Source organism: Dipodomys merriami, unplaced genomic scaffold (genome assembly GCF_024711535.1).
Source record: "Dipodomys merriami isolate MVZ:Mamm:240054 unplaced genomic scaffold, mDipMer1.0.p SCAF_120, whole genome shotgun sequence".
NCBI lineage: Eukaryota > Metazoa > Chordata > Mammalia > Rodentia > Heteromyidae > Dipodomys > Dipodomys merriami.
In genome coordinates, this window is record NW_027202494.1 from 1,988,513 (window position 1) to 2,005,466 (window position 16,954).

The 16,954-nt window shown below is 51.5% G+C and overlaps 1 protein-coding gene across 2 annotated transcripts in view; it reads right to left on the bottom strand.

Moving 5' to 3' along the window:
• Positions 1-16,954, bottom strand: part of LOC138823539 (cadherin-13) — a 711,572-nt gene that overhangs the window by 132,061 nt on the left and 562,557 nt on the right. For both annotated transcript variants that reach the window (XM_070016920.1, XM_070016918.1), the window contains exon 7: positions 6,905-7,083. In XM_070016920.1, the coding sequence (XP_069873021.1) occupies positions 6,905-7,083 (179 nt within the window). The remainder of the gene's footprint in view (positions 1-6,904; positions 7,084-16,954) is intronic.

Below are 16,954 nucleotides of genomic sequence, written 5' to 3' on the forward strand. Positions count from 1 at the left end.
CCTTCTACTTTTATGCTTATTAAAAATGATCTCTGAGAGAAAGCTCGCAGTATTTGTCTCTCCGAGTGTAGTTTCCTTGTTTAACACGATAGTCTCCAGTCCCATCCACTTTCTTGCACATGTGGCACAAACCACGTAAGCACCTGCCTGTGATGATCTGCAGTATCCTCAGTGCTTCTCATTGCCCTTCAAGCCTAGACCAATTGGCCCTTGCAGAAACGGCCGTCTCACCTTTCACCCCGGATGACCCTGTGCTGGGCGGTCTCTCACTGTGCCTGGGTATCACACCATGGTGCCGGATTCCCAGTGAAGAGGGGCAAGTCCTTGTGAGCCTTCAAACTCACACGTGATCTGCAGACATCTCTCCTAAGGCATGCTGTGGGTAAGACCAGACTGAAAGCGACGTGCTTGCTGGGCATTTTGAGATGTTGCAATGTCCGGAAATGGCCCATTCATTGCCGGTCTGCCTGACTTGGAGGTGTGGCTTCTGGGCCCCTTTCTCCAAGGTGCATTACGGTGGACACTCACCACAGCTGTCGAGATGACCCCGTGCTGGCTGGGAGGGAATATGCTCGGAGGTCCTGAAATGACTGTCGTTTTTCATCTGGCAAGAGAAAGCTTGCTCCTAATTCTCGCTTCCTGTTTAAGTCAGAACTCCATGAGAAATGCTTCCTAAATGGAGGACGGGGCACCTCCCCCCAGGACCACTAACAGGGATGGAGAAGAGAATGATGTTGTTTAGGTTCAAACACTGGAAAGCCTGCCAGTGAAGCAAGAATTACGCACCTACTCCACAAGAGCTATGATCAACACACAAATGCACAATAACTCTAATCACAGTTCTTGGCTGATGGGGGAGAGAGTGCTTTAAAAGAATGAGATTTTTTTTTCCCAGAAAAGAAAAGAAAAAAGATAGATCTTCAGTTTTTTTTTTTTTTAGGGTACTTCACAGAGAGCTTTAAATCATAGAAAAACAGAAGCACTCTAAATTCCGCATAACTATGCATGTTATTTTATTCCATGTAAAAACCAGAAAGAAAAAAATAGTGAAAAGAAAAGAAAGCTTAGAAAATTAAATATGTGTGAACTCCCAGAAGATGAGTCTCTTTATGACAGAGCTGGGTCTCTTGAGTTAACAGGTGATGAGTGACCACAGGTTTTCTAATAGGGAAAGAGCACAGGAGAAACAAAGCAGGTTGTGTATTAACCTAAAAAGCTGTGGAATGTAGACTTGAAGGGAATCCTCCTCCACCCCTTTGTGGTTGGACTGGACATCTCTTGCAAATCTGCTTAGTAGGCTTGGGGCGTCTCAAGTCTGCATCCACAATGACCTCCAGAGACCCCTGACTGCCTCCCATCCGCCCAGGGCCTTTCTCTCCATATGTAACAGGGCTGTGTGCAATGGTGGTGCTTCCTTACTTGTACCAGGATGCAATCCTCACAATGGCGCCAGCAGCCCTTTGAGCTCTGAAACCAGCCGCTTGGCATTGCCCCGTCTCCTTCGTCTCTGGCCAGGCTGTTCTTCCCTCATCCTGCCCACTCCTGCAGCTCCCGCACTCCCCACTCCTCCTCTCCACCCTCCAGCCCCCATGCAAGCAGGGTGCTTTGCGTGTCTACTGCTATCGGGCCCGCTTCCATGCCTGATGGCCAGGGCAGTGCTGTGGTTTCAGGACACATGCGCCCAACACTTATCCGTGATGTTTGGAAGCTGGGTACCTCTGTGTCTCATTGAACTTAAAAAACCTTCCTGAGCTCTCTGCTGGGCAGGCAGATGCACTTCCTGTAGAGCACAGGAAGTCTGTCCCTCCAACCCGCCCTCCCCCACCTCAATGTCCACTGCAGAAACAACTGTTCTCAAGTAATATGTGGGGACTACTTGGGGACAAGTTAAGTATCGTGCCGGTGCTTGACACGCCTTCAGTCTTCATAAGCCTAGGAGGAAGGACTATCACGATCCGTCCTCAGTGTGGCAGATAAGGAAACAGAGGCTTAGAGTTGCCAACTGACAGGGCCAAAGCCTGAGGCGCAGGTTGAATACAATCCGAGGCCAGCACCATGCTCATGACTTGGGCCTCTCAGAGCAGTTTCAGCTGGGATGAGGTCATGCTGGGAGATTAGACAGAGCCCTAGCCCTAGATTTAATCAGTGGTTGGGCAACCTTGGAACAAAGGGGTACATGGTTAGGATTGCGGCTGGGGTTCTGAGACTCGCCCAAGTCCTCTGGTCTCTAGCTAGAGTGAGGAGGTAGAGGGCCCAGCCTTTCCTGTTTGTTTCCTCAATGCCATCAGCAGGAGCATGGCAGGAGTGCAACTCGATTTCAGAGCCCTGGCTGGGCATCCTGCTTTGGGAATGCCGCCCACACTGGACAGAGTGTTCAGAGCCCGGGCTGGGCATCCTGCTTTGAGCATGCCGCCCACACTGGACAGAGTGTGCACTGGCCACCCGTGCTTCATCTGCAAGGGCAATGTGGTATTTTAAGACTAGTAAGATGATTTATTTACAGCTGCTCTTCTCTTCCTCTATTTTCTCAGTGGCAAGTAATTAAAAAAATGGAGATTATCCCAACCAAAATATTTATGAGTAAATAGCTTGCAGAAACGGTGAGGGTGCTATCTCTAATTCCCGCCCCACCCACCACAACAAAGACAGAGAATGCTCCTGGAAGCATGATTGAATTGTGTGTAATTATTGCCAATGTTTTAAACATGATGGTAATGAGAAAAGTATTAACATCAGATTAGATTATTTATTTCCCTAAGAATATCACGACTGCTTCTAATTTCCATTCAAGGAAGGGGGAAATGCCTTCTCTCTATTCCCAGCCTGCTCCAGTCAATGTTACCATGATCACAATTTCTTTAGCGTGTTTCTGGAGGTGCGACCCACGTGGCGATGTTTGAATGTGGGTTGCTTTGTGCAAACACAGTTCTCCTAGTATGTGTAACTATGCAGGCCTGTTCCTCGGCTGCTTTGTGGGAGCTGTTCCCTGAACATTCTGCTTTCTCCTTTGACACGCTCGAAGACTCCTAATACCTTGCAGCAAATAAATGAACATAAGGCTAAAAATAAATTCATATGTGACATTTAACACCGAAGGAAGAAAATCCTCTTAATTTTCACATTTGGCTAAAAAAAGAGAAATGTTCTGGAAAAATCTCCTACTAGCTGAAAATATAAAAAAACAAATGACTTTCCTGGTCCTAGTGTTGTTTTTTTTTTTCTGTTTGCACATTTTTATGGGTTGGCTAGATTATCTGGAAGATAATATGCAATAAGGTAAAGCAAATTCAAACAAAGACAAGTACTCAGCTCACACATCATCAAAAGACTAATGATATTTTTACAAGGAATATGCCAAGATTGGTTTTTAAGGAACTCTTTTGGAAATGGTTTCCATTTGGGAAAAAAAAAACTCACAAAAAACTAATAACAAACAAACTCCTCTTCCCCCCTCCCCTCAGCCATCCCCTGACCATCGCTGCCCTGAAGAGCTGCAAATTGTAGTTATGTTCAGAAAAGTTGGAAGATTTCTGCTGGTGATTTTCAGTCTGGCAGCCAATATGATCAACTAAATAAGCCATTTATCAAACATTAGAAACCTTTATCTGATTTTATTTTGTAGTGCAGCCAGACATAATTTAAAAACATGGATGGAGTCTCTAGAATAGAGTGGCTAAGTATAGCTATAGAAAGAGAATAAAACAGGGCCCTATGAACCCAATCTCATGGAGTAGGATGTATGACCCTTATTTTATCCCATCAATTCCCCGACTACTTCAGCAAAAGGTACCAGCATGGGAATCCCGTTTACCACATGGGTCAACATCCCCTTTCTTAGAGCCCAGAGCCGCTCTCAGCCGGGTGGACATGAAGTGGAGAAATCAGATGATTGGATGATTATACAAGGGTAGATTTAAGCTGGAACCTAAAATAATAATATTCTGTCTATATAACTGTGGTAGTTGTTCTGAGATAATATAAATGGAAGGAACATAGGTCATCTATCTGTCTATCCATCCATCTGTCCATCATCCCTCCCTCCCATTCATCGATCCATCTAACAACTCTTAGGTGTTTGGCAATATAAATATGTACAAGGAACCAAGATCCAAGGTCTCCTCTTCATGGAGTGTATGCTATATTAGGATTTCAAAGAAAGTACGTAGTCAAGCTAGGACTAGACAGGGAGCCAAGCTTCCAAGTGAAAGGTGGTAATTGTTAATACTGAGCTTCTGGTGTGAAAGGACCATCGGCCGCCATGACTGTCCATCTTGCAGCTTAGCAGTCTTAGCACGGATCTGCTTCTCTCTCAGATCCTTCCTTCCAGCCCACGCTCAACCACTCCCAAGCACCGTCGGGTGTAGAGGCCAGGAACATGCCAGAGGACGGGCAGACAGCATCCCTTTCACCCTGGGCCTTGGAGCAGGGACAGGAGCAGGTCGGATGCCGGCACCAGCCTCTGCGTGCCCCAGGAGAGGCGTCCTGGGGAGTGATGTGGACACAGAGAAGAGAGAGTGACCAGGCCTTTGTCCTCCTTGCCGACCTTCTGTCCAGGTGAACCGTGAAAGACAGGGACGGCAGCTGGGCAGGTACCGAGGGCTTGCTCCGTGCCCACTGCCTCCTGGGACTTCTATGTCACCTCCATCTTTCCCCTTTGCCATGCTTCCTGCCAGCATCCTCCCCGGGAGATGACTATGAGAGGAGAGGCCAGCACATGGAAAATCGGTGTGAAAACCCCACATCCTGTCAGCCAAGCGCAGAGGGACCAGCAGGCCTGCGGGGCTGCCCTCTCGCTCCGGTGGGGTGAAGGATCTGGAACCCTTGGCACAGCCTGGCCACTCCCAAAGGGGCGTGGCTTGTCTGCACAGGGCCGCCAACGCACACCGGGCCACTGGAGAGCAGCCAGACTCAAACTCAAGCTCGAAGCCAGGCACTTGCAGCTCACACCTGTCTCCCCGGCTGCTCAGAAGGCTGAGATCTGAGGATCACAGCCCAGACAAGAAAGTCTGATCACCAGTGAACCACTAAAAGCCAGACATAGAGGTTCAAGCCGTAGAGCCCCAGCCTTGAGTGAAAAAGCTAAGGGAGAGCATCTAGGCTGCGAGTTCAAGCCCCACTACCCACCCCCCCCACCCCCCACACACAGCGTGACTCACACCAATGCCCACAGAGTCCTACGCAAAATGCCTTCTTGAAAAGGAATGGCTCACAGCTCTAGGCTGTACCCCCCCGCCAGCCTAGAAGGTTTTCAAAGCACACCTAGGACAGCATGCCTTCCCATCGGCTCTCAGAAACAAAATGGCAGATAATCCCACATCCTCGAAGGGGCCTGCCACCCTGGGAGGAGCCTCTCGGAGATGAAGACGTTGCAAGCTGCGGGGACGCCGTGGACATGTGACATGGACACACGGGACAGACATGAAACCCTTTAACGACCGGGCGCTGGGGCCTCCCTGGTGCACGCTCTGAATCTGGGCCCCTCTCCCCCGCAGACTAGGCAGTGCTGCCGTACCAGCGCTGATCTGGAAACCCTCTCGGAAAAGCGACGCTCGTCATTCATTGTCATTAATTTTCCCATTGCCATTAAATGCACTTCTCTTGTTTTGGGGGCTGCTTATGTATTGCGGTTAGAAGCGCATAATTCAACTCTCATCACCACACCCCCATCCCAACCAGACGGAAGGAGGTAAGCTAGAAATACACTTGTCCCCCAAATAAACTTTGAAACATGAGCGACATTCTACATGATGACTTTGGCTTAGATATAGACTTATAAAAGACTTCCCTTTAGAACAAAGAGAAGCTGTGATGGCAAAATCACAAACAAGACTGCATAACTCAGAGGGGCCGATCTACCCCACACCCTGCGTGGATGACCAGCACGGACAAGTGGAGGGCAGGAGAATGTTCTGGACTGAGGATTGGCCTCCGCCAAAGGCATTGAAGTGAGCCATGGAGGAGGCACGGTGGTCTCCATGGAGCCAGAAGGCTTGTGGGGGGAGCCTGGGCACCCCCAGGGCCGAGCCTGGGCAGGACCTCAGGACCTGGGAAGTCTGGCAAGGAGCAGACCTGGGGTGGGTGGAGGGTGAAGAGTGTCTGGACTCTCAAGGTGGGTTCTGGATAAGGCGGTTCCCCACTTAAAGTACCGATGGGGAGCTAAGGGTGGATTTGAACTCAGCAGGGTCATGATGAAGTGTGTGGCTGGACCAAGTTCAACACCCGACTGTCTCATGAGGACGGGTGCATGGAGAAGTGAGTCCTACGGCTCCCTAAGTCTGCGATCTCCAGAAAACTTGGAAATCGAGGGCAAAGAAACAAAACACCTCTGAACTTTGAGTCTTTCTGTGATGGCTGTGATCTCTGAAAGCCTTCAATCACTGGGAAAAGCCGAGGTGTGGACGGACCGACGGAGGTCCAGAGACAGCCTGCTTGTGACAGACACAGGGTCTGGGAGATGGGCGCGATGTGGACAGGGCCCAAGGGGGAGGAGGAGAGAAGGCCCAAGGGAACACAGGAAGCGGTGGCACGGTCACCCGAGTGCACCCACGCAGCTTCAGCTGATCTTGCACAGAGCCTCCTCTGCCTTTCCTTCCCTCCTCTCCATTCCTTCCCTCTCCTCCCCCATCCCTCCCTCTCCCCTCCTCTCCCCTTCTCTCCCCCGCCTCTCCCCATCTGCAGAGTCCAGAGCCCAAGGACTTAATTGTGTCTGGAGCAGACACAGAGACACCGGGTGGGAATTGCGCACACATCCACCTGGCCACTGAGATCGGCGGGTCCCATGGCGTCCCACTTCCCGCTATAGGTTTCCCCATCCGGCCAGCTGGGTGCAAACATCTAGTTTCTGCGCCCTTGACTCCCACGCGGTCCCTTGGCCTGGAACCTCGCTGCATTTTCATGAGCTCACCTCCCGGTCCAGCAGCGCGGGGGACACCACCGTGACGATGTCTCCCTTCTCAGGATCGATGTAGAACATGTTGGGCGACGGCTTGTCAGGCGTCTGCTGACGGATGTTGTAGCGCAGGAGGGCATTGTCGGTGGCGGGGTCGTCGGCGTCGAAGGCTGTCATCCGCATCACCGTGGTCCCTGTGGAGACAGGAGGGAAGGGCGGGGCTGGTTACCATGGGCCCGGGATGGTCAGACCACCACAGCCACGGAGAGACCTGCCAGTCACGTTCCGAATCACAACCAGCGAGCGTGTGCCGGGCTCGGCTCCGAGCTGGCTTTCCTTCCTCACTCTATCACGTTAAAAGACCTGAAATAAAGAAAAGAAATCGGCGCTGTTTGGCGGGATGACAGCTTAATTTTTCCTTCCGCTGATGTGCCATTTATTCCCGCAGGCTTCCATTCCTCGGTGGCTGTGGCTTACTGGGATGGCCGTCGCTTTCAGAGCTCTTAAGGAAGTATGTGGTGCACAGAGGCGAAAATCCAGTTAACATATACGAATGAAATTATGTCAGAGCCCCAAACATTAAAAATGAACAAAAGAATGTCTGTCGCGTGTGCCTGGGCCACAAGTCAGGAAACAGAGGCACAAGAGTTCATCCCCTGTGTCCTGGATCTTACTTGGGAGGCCAAACATACAAGGAGGCAAAAATAAACCCTGGTGCCGGAAGCTCACGCCTGCAATCCTAGCTACTCAGGAGGCTGAGATCAGAGGATCGAGGTTCACAGCCAGCCTGGGCTGTGAAAGTCCAGGAGACTCGTATCTCTTGTTAGCCACCAAAAAGATGGAAGTGGAGCTGTGACTCAAGTGGTAGAACACCAGCCTTAAGCACAAAAACAAATGAACAAATAACAAAAGCTCAGGGACATCAGCCAGGCCCTGAGTTCAAGTCTCAGGAGCGGTACACACACAAAAGAGAGGTAAAAATAATCACACACACCAAGTGCAACGAGAGACGGTAATGGAGTCGCAGAGCGTGGCTTGCCTAGGCATCAGTACCGAGAGAAGCGAGGCCTGGCTGGCCATAATTCATCACTGCCATCAGTTAACTAACCAAGAGACCAAGGCAGGTGAGAACAGTTTCCAGCAGTTTAAGGGAGTGCGAGAGTTTGTCTAGCTCCATCACTTCCTCAGACTTCCTTTGTCTAATAACATTGCTGAAGAGTAAGATTATTTCTCCACCACTGTTGGAATCACATTCTCCTCCATTTGACCTGGTTCATCAGGTCTTTCCCTGGAATCAGAGGCAGATCCTAGGCCCCGGACGGCACCCAGGGACATGCTAAGTGAGCTCGGAACGGCTGAAGGCAGAGGAGGAGGCCCTGACCCTACCAACGCAGCCCCGAAGTCTCAGGTTAAGTACACTGGACACCCTGCCTGTACCCAGCTAGCGTCTAATGAATGTTTAATTGATTGAATTTGGGCCTTACTTACTCCGTCTTTAATTGAAGTCATAGCTGGACAAGAAGAAGTCTAAAAATGAAGTCATTCTGACTCTCGACTGACATATACATGAAAATGATTAGAGAAGGAGACGAAGGAGTCTCAGGACCAGGGGCCTGGGAGCCGCTGTGACTCAGGAGGTTTGCTGAGGGTCGTGTTTTTTACAGTTGACATCCCACCCCCCACCCCCCCCACCCCCCGCTCCCATGACACACAGAGAACGCTGTGACCTGAATGGCCGGTCAGGGAACGGGCCAGCCTCGTCTCCAGCCCTGCTTCTGCCCGCCCAGATCAAGTGTCACTGGATTATTTCTGTGTGGATCCCAGGCCTGTGGAGACGGTGTGCGGTCCAGAGTGTGCAAATGAGAAAACGACCCTGGGGTCCGGCGTCGGTGCGCCCTGGATCAGAACCTCTGCCGAGCCCCATCCTCCCTGCTCACCATGAGGAGATCCTCAGAGCACCCCGGTGCCATCCCTGGGAGGCTTTAATGGGGTGATATCTTTCCAGAACTTGGTTCTCTGCCTATCAATGTCTGATAGACCACAGAGCTTTTCACCTGCTCCGAGTCAAACATGGCCGTGCTGAGTCAGAAGAGTTCCAAGCGAGCCGTCCACAGGACCCCAGCAGGGCTGGGGCACGTATGCAGTGTCGGTCCAAGAGCAGAGCCCGCAGCGTTTCCCAGACTGCATCTTAACACCACCGCGGGGAGATGAGCCACGCAGCCCTGCCTTTCAGCTCTTGGAGTGCCTGGCTATGAACACATGTCTAGGAGCGTGGTGTGGGGCCCCTGGTTTTGGCTACATTGGTGTGGACCAAGTTGACTCACGAGCCTGTAATGGCCTGGGGCTCTGCATCCATCCACACTGGCCAGAGCCTCGGTCCTTCTCTACAGGAAGCATGTTCACCTTCGGATGCACCGCGCCACTGCCCACGAGCTCTCTGATGTTCCTCAGGCCCAGAGGTTACGACCACTCCCAGGTCAAGTTCAGCAGGTCACACATGGGCAGGTGTCCAGGTCCCGGCCCTGCCCAAGCCCTCGGCCTGACCTCTCACAGATCCTGCTCCCCTCCCCTCCCAGCATGCCTTGCAGCTCTGAGTGCTTCTAGATGTCAGGGAGCGATGATGACAGGCAGACGTGGTCCCCGCACCATCCATTTCTGTCCCTTCTGAAGGGGAGCGAGAGAGGTAAGGCTGGCCGCTGGAAGGCTCAAGTTGGGCACGCGTGTCTGTCTTCTTTGGAGCCCCTTCCTTCCCCTCGGCTGCAGCTCTCTGATTGAAGGGAGGCTCCCCCTCCCGACCTAGCCTTGGAAGCTGGGGTCTGGGGTCTGCTGTCCTGGGACGGAGGGTCTGCCATCCCTGGAGAAGTGGGGTGCAGGGCTGCCAACAAGAGGCTCTTTCCAGTTAGCTAGTGGGGGGAGGGAGGGGGAGGGGTTGGACTCTCAGAGGACTCAGTCTACACCACAGATGAATCACTCTATTCTGGAAATTTCTTCATCCTGAAACATGGCATTCAACTACTTACAGAGTACCAGAGTCTTTTTTTTTTTTTTAAATCTTTTTCTGTAAGTGGATCGTATGCCAAGACACAGCTGTTCAAGGCAGCATGTAGCGCCCAAGTTGGAACAGCACAGCGAAGGTGCTGGCGGCTCGGATTACAGGCATGCTTCACCGTGCTCAGTGTAGTTTTTGACACAGGGCTTTGCCAACCCAGCTCAGGGAGGCCCTGAGGGGCAAGCTCCTATATCAACACACCTTCAAAGTGTCCTATCCTTCGGCTGCAGGTAAAATCTTTTTGGGAAGAGACTCCAAGCATGGCCAGAAGTATTCTCACATGGCCATCTTTCCTTCTTGAATTGATTTAAACTGAGCATGCGCAGTAGTGCACATGTTGAAGTACAGCCCTCCCTCCCCCACAAAGCACCTTCCCACAGGAATGTGGACGGCCTCCCCGAATAAAATCACTGCACTCCCTTCATTCGGGGAGGAAAATTGCTCCAGAACCATCTCCCGTGCTCTCACCACCTGTGGCTGCTAATAAATCTTAGCTCTTGTTTTGCTTTTTCACTCATCAAGATGCAAAACCACTGCATTTGGTGACAAAGGCCACGGTACATTCCCTGGGGGGCAGCGCAAGACCACAGCAAGTCTGCGCTGAGACAGCGGCATTGCCGAGTGGCGCATGATCATCAAACACCCAACAGCGAAAAGAGGGAGCCGGTCCACCCAAGCCACCATGGCTGTGGCCGAATCACCCAAGGTGTGAGCTTCAGAGACGCTCAGAGAAGAAGGTGACCTCTGCACCACACAGCTCACTACCTGTGCTTTAGTTCTCAGCCTCCTCACTCCTGGGGCCTCCACCAGGGGTCAGGGGGTAGGAATGGCGAGCTGCCTCTCACGTCTCAGAATGTCCAGACAGGAGGAATTATCTGAGGCTCAATTTCCCGAGAGCACTGTTCAGGCTGCAGGGATGTAGAGTCCTCTGCTTCCAAAGGATCAGCCGGAGAGTTTGCCATGCCGGCGACTCTGCCTGGTAAGATCTCACCAACTCTTTGGTGGAGGCTGGTCTTGAACTGCAATCTTCCTGTCTTTAGCTCCTGAGTAGCTTGGATTACAGGCATGCGACTACTACCCCCAGCCTATATCATATTCTCAGTATTAAGCAAGAGAGTAAATCGGGTTGCTTTCGTCTGGAGCTAGGTGGTACTGATTTAGACAAAATCGGAGCCATTCAGTCAAGTCTTTAGCATGTTCGAATATTCCAGCTGGTTTCTACTCATCTGTGTCCAGGGCTAGAAGTTCTGTGTCTGGGGACACAGAACTGGAAAAACCCCACATTGTCACAGCCACGCTCTAGTGTTGCCAATCTACAAGGAGTGTGTGGCTGTGCACGCAATTCCTGTAGCTTAGTGGGACCCAGGTAGACCTAGACAACGTGGAGCTGGCCTTCTTGGAATCCAGCCTCCATCTGCTGGGTGGAGTGGCCGGGGGCGTGAGGACCCAGGTCTCCTGGCTGACTTAAGAGCAGCCTTTGTCTGTGTGTGGGATCAGCTCACAGAGCCTCTGGCCTCGGCGAGCTCTAGCTGAGAGTGGCCCACGGGCATCCTCCACCAAGCCCAGCAGCGCAAGGAGGTTGCTCAGAGCCATGGGTTTTTGGCGAGGTGTGTTGTACAGCATTCCATAACCAGCAAAGATGTGTAAGTAAATGAGTCATTAACCTCCACGAGCTGATGGTATGTAGAATTCACAATAGAACCTGGGGGAACTTTTCCATCTTAAATAATCTGGCAGATTTAAGAGGTGAAGCAAAACAAAAAGCAACGGATATAGAAAAGGGGAAGCAGCTTCCTGCTGGGGTCAATGACGGCTCCATCATCCAAGCAGGCAACAGGCTGGCCGCTGGGAGAGTCCCAGGCCTGGTGGAGTTGTGTCTTCACTTGTATTTCTAGAATTAAGTTAAGTAAACCTAACTTATTTCTAGAAAGTCTGTACTCTTGAACGAAGGGAGCAGCGTCCAACAGGAGCCTAAGAGCTCTCCTTGTGAGCAAGAACACCTTCAGTTTTGAGGTGGTTGCTAACTTTGTTCAACCGCAGCCCTAAGTGTCTCTGTGCGGCCGCGGTTATCACAGAGGTTTGATTTGAAATGTAATAGACTCTGCCTCCTGCATCCGCTCTCCCTCCCTGGAGCTAGTTGGTTTTTTTTTTTTTTAATTTTAAAGGACAAATTGGCAGTCAAATATGTAATAAATGATGACAATCATTTATGGCTGTTTCCCATCTGCTTCCAAAGGTGGCTTATTTTCGTGTGGATAAAGTGATGGTGGCGACAGAAATACCTTATGATTATTTCAGGCCCTCTGCTGCTGGCGCTCTGGCTTCACGAAGCTCTTGTCCTACTTTTTCCGGTGAGCTGTTGTGTAATTAGGCGGTGGTGGAGCCAGGTTATAGGGAGAAAAATCACTGGTCTTGAGATATTAAGTAACAAATGGTGCAGCGGCATCTCTCCTGTTGCAATTTGCTTTATGGAAATTTCTTTCTTTCATCTAGAACTTTCAGGTATATATGTATATATATATATGTATATATATATATATATATATATGTATTTTTTCTCTCTCAAACCTGTTGAAACAATCCTGTTTAGTCTTTTTGTCTCAGCATTTTTCAAGAGACCCAGGATGCCTAATGCTGAATTAACTCATCTTGCCTAAAAGAACTTTAAAGCACAAACTGTAACACAATTTTAAATGGAAAGCCTGCCCCTGATATTCCAAACTAATGAGAAAAAAGTCTTCATATTGGATTAGCAGAGAGTAGCTACAATTCTCAAATGTGAAAACGCAATTCCCTTACAATCACAGAAACAACAAAGTGCTAGTGTATGAGTGCGGGCATATTTGTTTCTTGTTTAACCCAAGTGAAGGGATTTTCTTGGTCTTTTTTTAAGGCCAGCTCAGTCCTCCTCAGATGGTGGCTTTCCACTAGAGGTTATGTTTGTCTCTCTCCCCCCCGCCCCTCCCAGAGGACCTGTGGTGACGTCCGCGGACATTTCCAGGTTGCTGGTAGGAGATGTGATGTTGACATCTGGTGGGTAGAGGTCAGGGATGGTCCCACACATCCCACCGCCCGTGAAAACACTTCAAAGCCATCAGCACCGCGCTCTGTATGCAGTAGGAGCTTAGTAAATGTTGGCTGAGTGCATATGGGAGAAAAATAGTCACTGTGACAATGCCCAAAGGCCGGGGGGACTTTGTAGTCCTTGCTGTCCTAGCACCACCTCTGGTGATGCTGGAGGCGGACGAGGACACAGGCTGAGGAACCAGCCTCTTGACTTGGGCTACTTGTTCATTTGCCCCCTAGAACAGCGGGGAGCCGGGGGTCTCTCCTCCTTGTCTCTCCTGCCTGTATTAAGGGCAAAGCTAAAGCAAAGGTGTTCACGAGCACCAGCTCTGCTGCTCCAGATGGAGGCAGGTAGCAAAGCAACCCTGGAGGTCAGAGGCTTAGCACCAAAGGTGTGTGCTGGCCAGGGACCCAGCTCCTTGCCGTCCGCCCGGCGTCCTGGGGCCGCTGGATTCCCCAGCTGTTGTGGGAGGGGCGGGGAGCGGATGTCACTCACTGTGGGATGACATCACGCCCTGGACACGGCCGGGCCCAGGCCAGCCCCAGCGAGGGGTTCGGGGCTCAGGCTCCCCTCTGCCTCGGCACAGCGCGTGCTCCTTTGGTACTGCCAATCGCATTTTTGGCGGCAGGCTCATGAACTATTCACCGACTGTCTCCGCAGACTGTCTGCTGAGGGCCTCTCCCCTTCGCGGGTCCCTGATGGAGGACTCCCAGCCTGCACCTGTTTGGTGAGTGATTGGCCCAGGTTGCAGGCGTCTTCTTCGAGGCTCGGGGCAGTCTGCTCCCGGGGCAGGAGCCAGGCACAATCGAGCTGAACTTCTGCAGCGTGGAGGCGACATGGCGGTGTGGTAGCAAGAGCTGCAATGTTGCTAATTTTTCTAACGTGTTCACCGACTTGATAAGTAAATACATATCGGGGAACATGGTGATATTGCAAGCTGTTGCCGGCCTGTGATGCATGCTAGCAGTGAACGCATTTATAAAATAACACTGAATTAAAGGAGCCGCTTTAGGAGTCGAAGGGAATGGATCTTTTAGGAAGAAGACAAGAAGGAGTTCTAAGGGCGTCACACCCATCTGAAATTAACCGTGCTGGAGGGAGGACTCGGAAGGAGGGCTCTGAACGGCGCTCCTTCTGTTTGGCCACCCAGGTTGGGTGGGAGAGGAAGTTACTCTTCACTTGCCACGATCTGTTGCTCTCCACCCCGAATGTCACTTCTGAACTCTGCAGGAACCCTTCCCTTCCAGCTGGCTGTCCCTCAGGGAGAACTGAGCCCCGCAGGACTGCACAGTGCACGTCTGATCCATTCCTGCATCCTCACCAGCTGGAACAGGCTCCCGCACATAGCAGGTGCTCATTCAGAGCAGGTTAATGAAGGGAACTTGGAAGAGTTTTCATGGTGTCTGGCCCCTGGTGTACACGTAATATTCTCATCTCATGGATGGTTTTAAAGTCACTTCCCTGCCTCTAACGGAACTGTTTTCCCAGACTGGCACATTCTTTTGGAAACAAGCTGGCCAGGGAGGGACCAACGGCATTGCTCCCCAAGACCCAAGGCCAACAGGGGCCTAGACAGGCCTGCTGCTACTTGAGCTATACTTCCAACTCTTTTTGCTTTTATTATTTATTTATTTTGGGGTCAGTTGTGGGGCTTGAACTATGGGCCTGGGCGCTGTCCCTCATCTCTTCAGCTCAAGGCAAGCGCTCTACCGCTTGATCCACAGCGCCACTTCCCGTTTTCTAGTGGTTTATTGGAGATAAGAGTCTCACGGACTTTCCTGTCTGGGCTGGCTTTGAACCGAGATCCTCAGATCTCAGCCTCCTGAGTAGCTAGGATGACAGGCGTGAGCCACAGGTGCCCAGCTTGCTTTTATTTTTTTGATCAGATTTTGCTTCAGGTCAACCTTGGCCTTTGATTTACCCACCTATACCTCCTGAGTTGCTAGTATTATAAACATGTGTGACTATGTGTGCCTGGCTTATTGGTTGAGATGGGAAGGGGGGGATCCTCACTAACGTTTGCCTGGACTGGCCCCCAATTGTGTTCTACCCAATCTCTGCCTCTGGAAGAGCTGAGATTACAGGCGTGAGCCACTGCACTCAGCTTGGTGCTGCTTTGTTCTCTGCACTATATTCATTGCTTTTCCCTTCTGCGTGTCTATCTAGGCCACCTCCCTTTGCCTTCTGTTTTCAAAGACCCCTGAGTCAACGCTCAGAGCATAGCTGGGGAATTCGGGATGCTCTCCTCCTCTTGAGACCAGTTATCTAAACGTTCCTTTTGTTCCAAAGATCACATTCTCATGCTCTGGGATGGGAAAGCATTCTCTGCTGCTGGTATGGCTCAGCCACAAGCCCCGCAGCTCAGGATGCTGGGGTAACTTCCTGTTACCCTCTTTTTGTCTGGGGGGCAGGCTGAGATCAGGTCTAGCCGAGGTCTCAGGCTCTGTGCAGGCCCTTCTACAGCCAAGATTGGGGGTGGGGCAGGCAGCAGGGGGAAGATGAACCTAAACACAGGTGCACACAGGTGTGTGAACCCGGGGCACGTCTTGGCATCTGTAAGGCCAGCCCGGGGCTCCACTCTGCAGGGCCATACATTCTGCTGTTGGGACAGTTAATGACGCACGTGCACGTGAGGGCCGGCCCCTAAATCTCAGGGTTTTTGCTCCTGCGGAAGCTATGTTATCTTTTCAAAAGTGGCTCAGGAAGATGAATGGATGACATCTTCCGCTTAAGCTCTATCAGGGGCTTGCTGGATTTAGAGAGCAAGAAATATCTCTGTCACAAGGACACATGCTTTATATATCTATAAAAACATGGACAAGGCAAGCTTTTTCCTCATTGCTTTCCAGTCCTTAAAGAAAGAAAAATGTGCCCAGGGTATTTTCCTCTCCTCTTTGAACCACAAAATGTTGAAGAGCAAACACGCTTCAGGGGCGGGAGGAGATCGGGGCCTCAATCAGAATGTTTTCCTGGGATTCCTCACTCAGAGAAAAGGCTTTCGCGCAGAAGGAAGGGCTGGGACGGTCCATCTGACCCTGGATTCTGCTCCACATGGCAGGGCTGCAGTTCTGGCCATTTTGTATTTGGAGTCGCCCAGAGGAGGAGACAGACTGGAGGCTGCTCAGGAGGAGAGAGGATGCTGAGCAGTCATGGTGGCAGGTGCACAAAATGGTGGCAAAGTCACATTCACGATGCCAACAGGGGGAGTTTGTTAGCTGCTTCCTGGGCCCAGAGGCCTGGGGAGGGGCCTTCGGAAGCCCCTGGGGGCAGTGGAGAGCGGGCAGCAGAGGCAGATTCACTTCCAGCCTCGTCCTCCCCTACAGACAGGCACCCATGCCACACACAGACACCAGGTCCCCTTTGGCGAGTTCCCCCTGTGCCAACCGGCAGCCCAAGGAGTTCCCCAAGCGGCCAGCCAGCAGCGCCCCACACTTCTTTGTTCTATGAGTTGCTCTCATCAACTAAAAGCACAGCTATCCTGGACTTGAGCCTTTATTGAAGCCCTTGTGAAAATTTCCATCCTATGAACGGATCAAGCGTCTCATCTGTCACCCCCTCTCCTGAAAAGGGGTGCCACGGAACAGAGAACTTCACAGGAGCTGCTGCAGCCGGGCGTGGTGGCCCCCGCCAGTCATCCTGGCCGCGCAGGAGCCCCCAGCTCGTCCTGGGCCAAGACAATGTGCGAGAGCCCCCCACCCCCCCTTTTCTCACCCAAAAGCTGGGTGCGGTGGCATCCTAGCCATGATGGGAGGCATCAGATGCGAGGATCATGATGGAGGCACAGGCTGCACAAAAAAGGAAGCCCCTATTTCCAACTAATCAGCGCAGAGAAGAGGTGGGGCTGAGGCCGGGCACAGACATGGAGCGATGCAAGCGAGCGTGAGGCTCTAAGTACTCGGCTTTCTACTATTTCTTTTCTTTTCTTTTCAAAGGGTCCTCCTATTTTTTA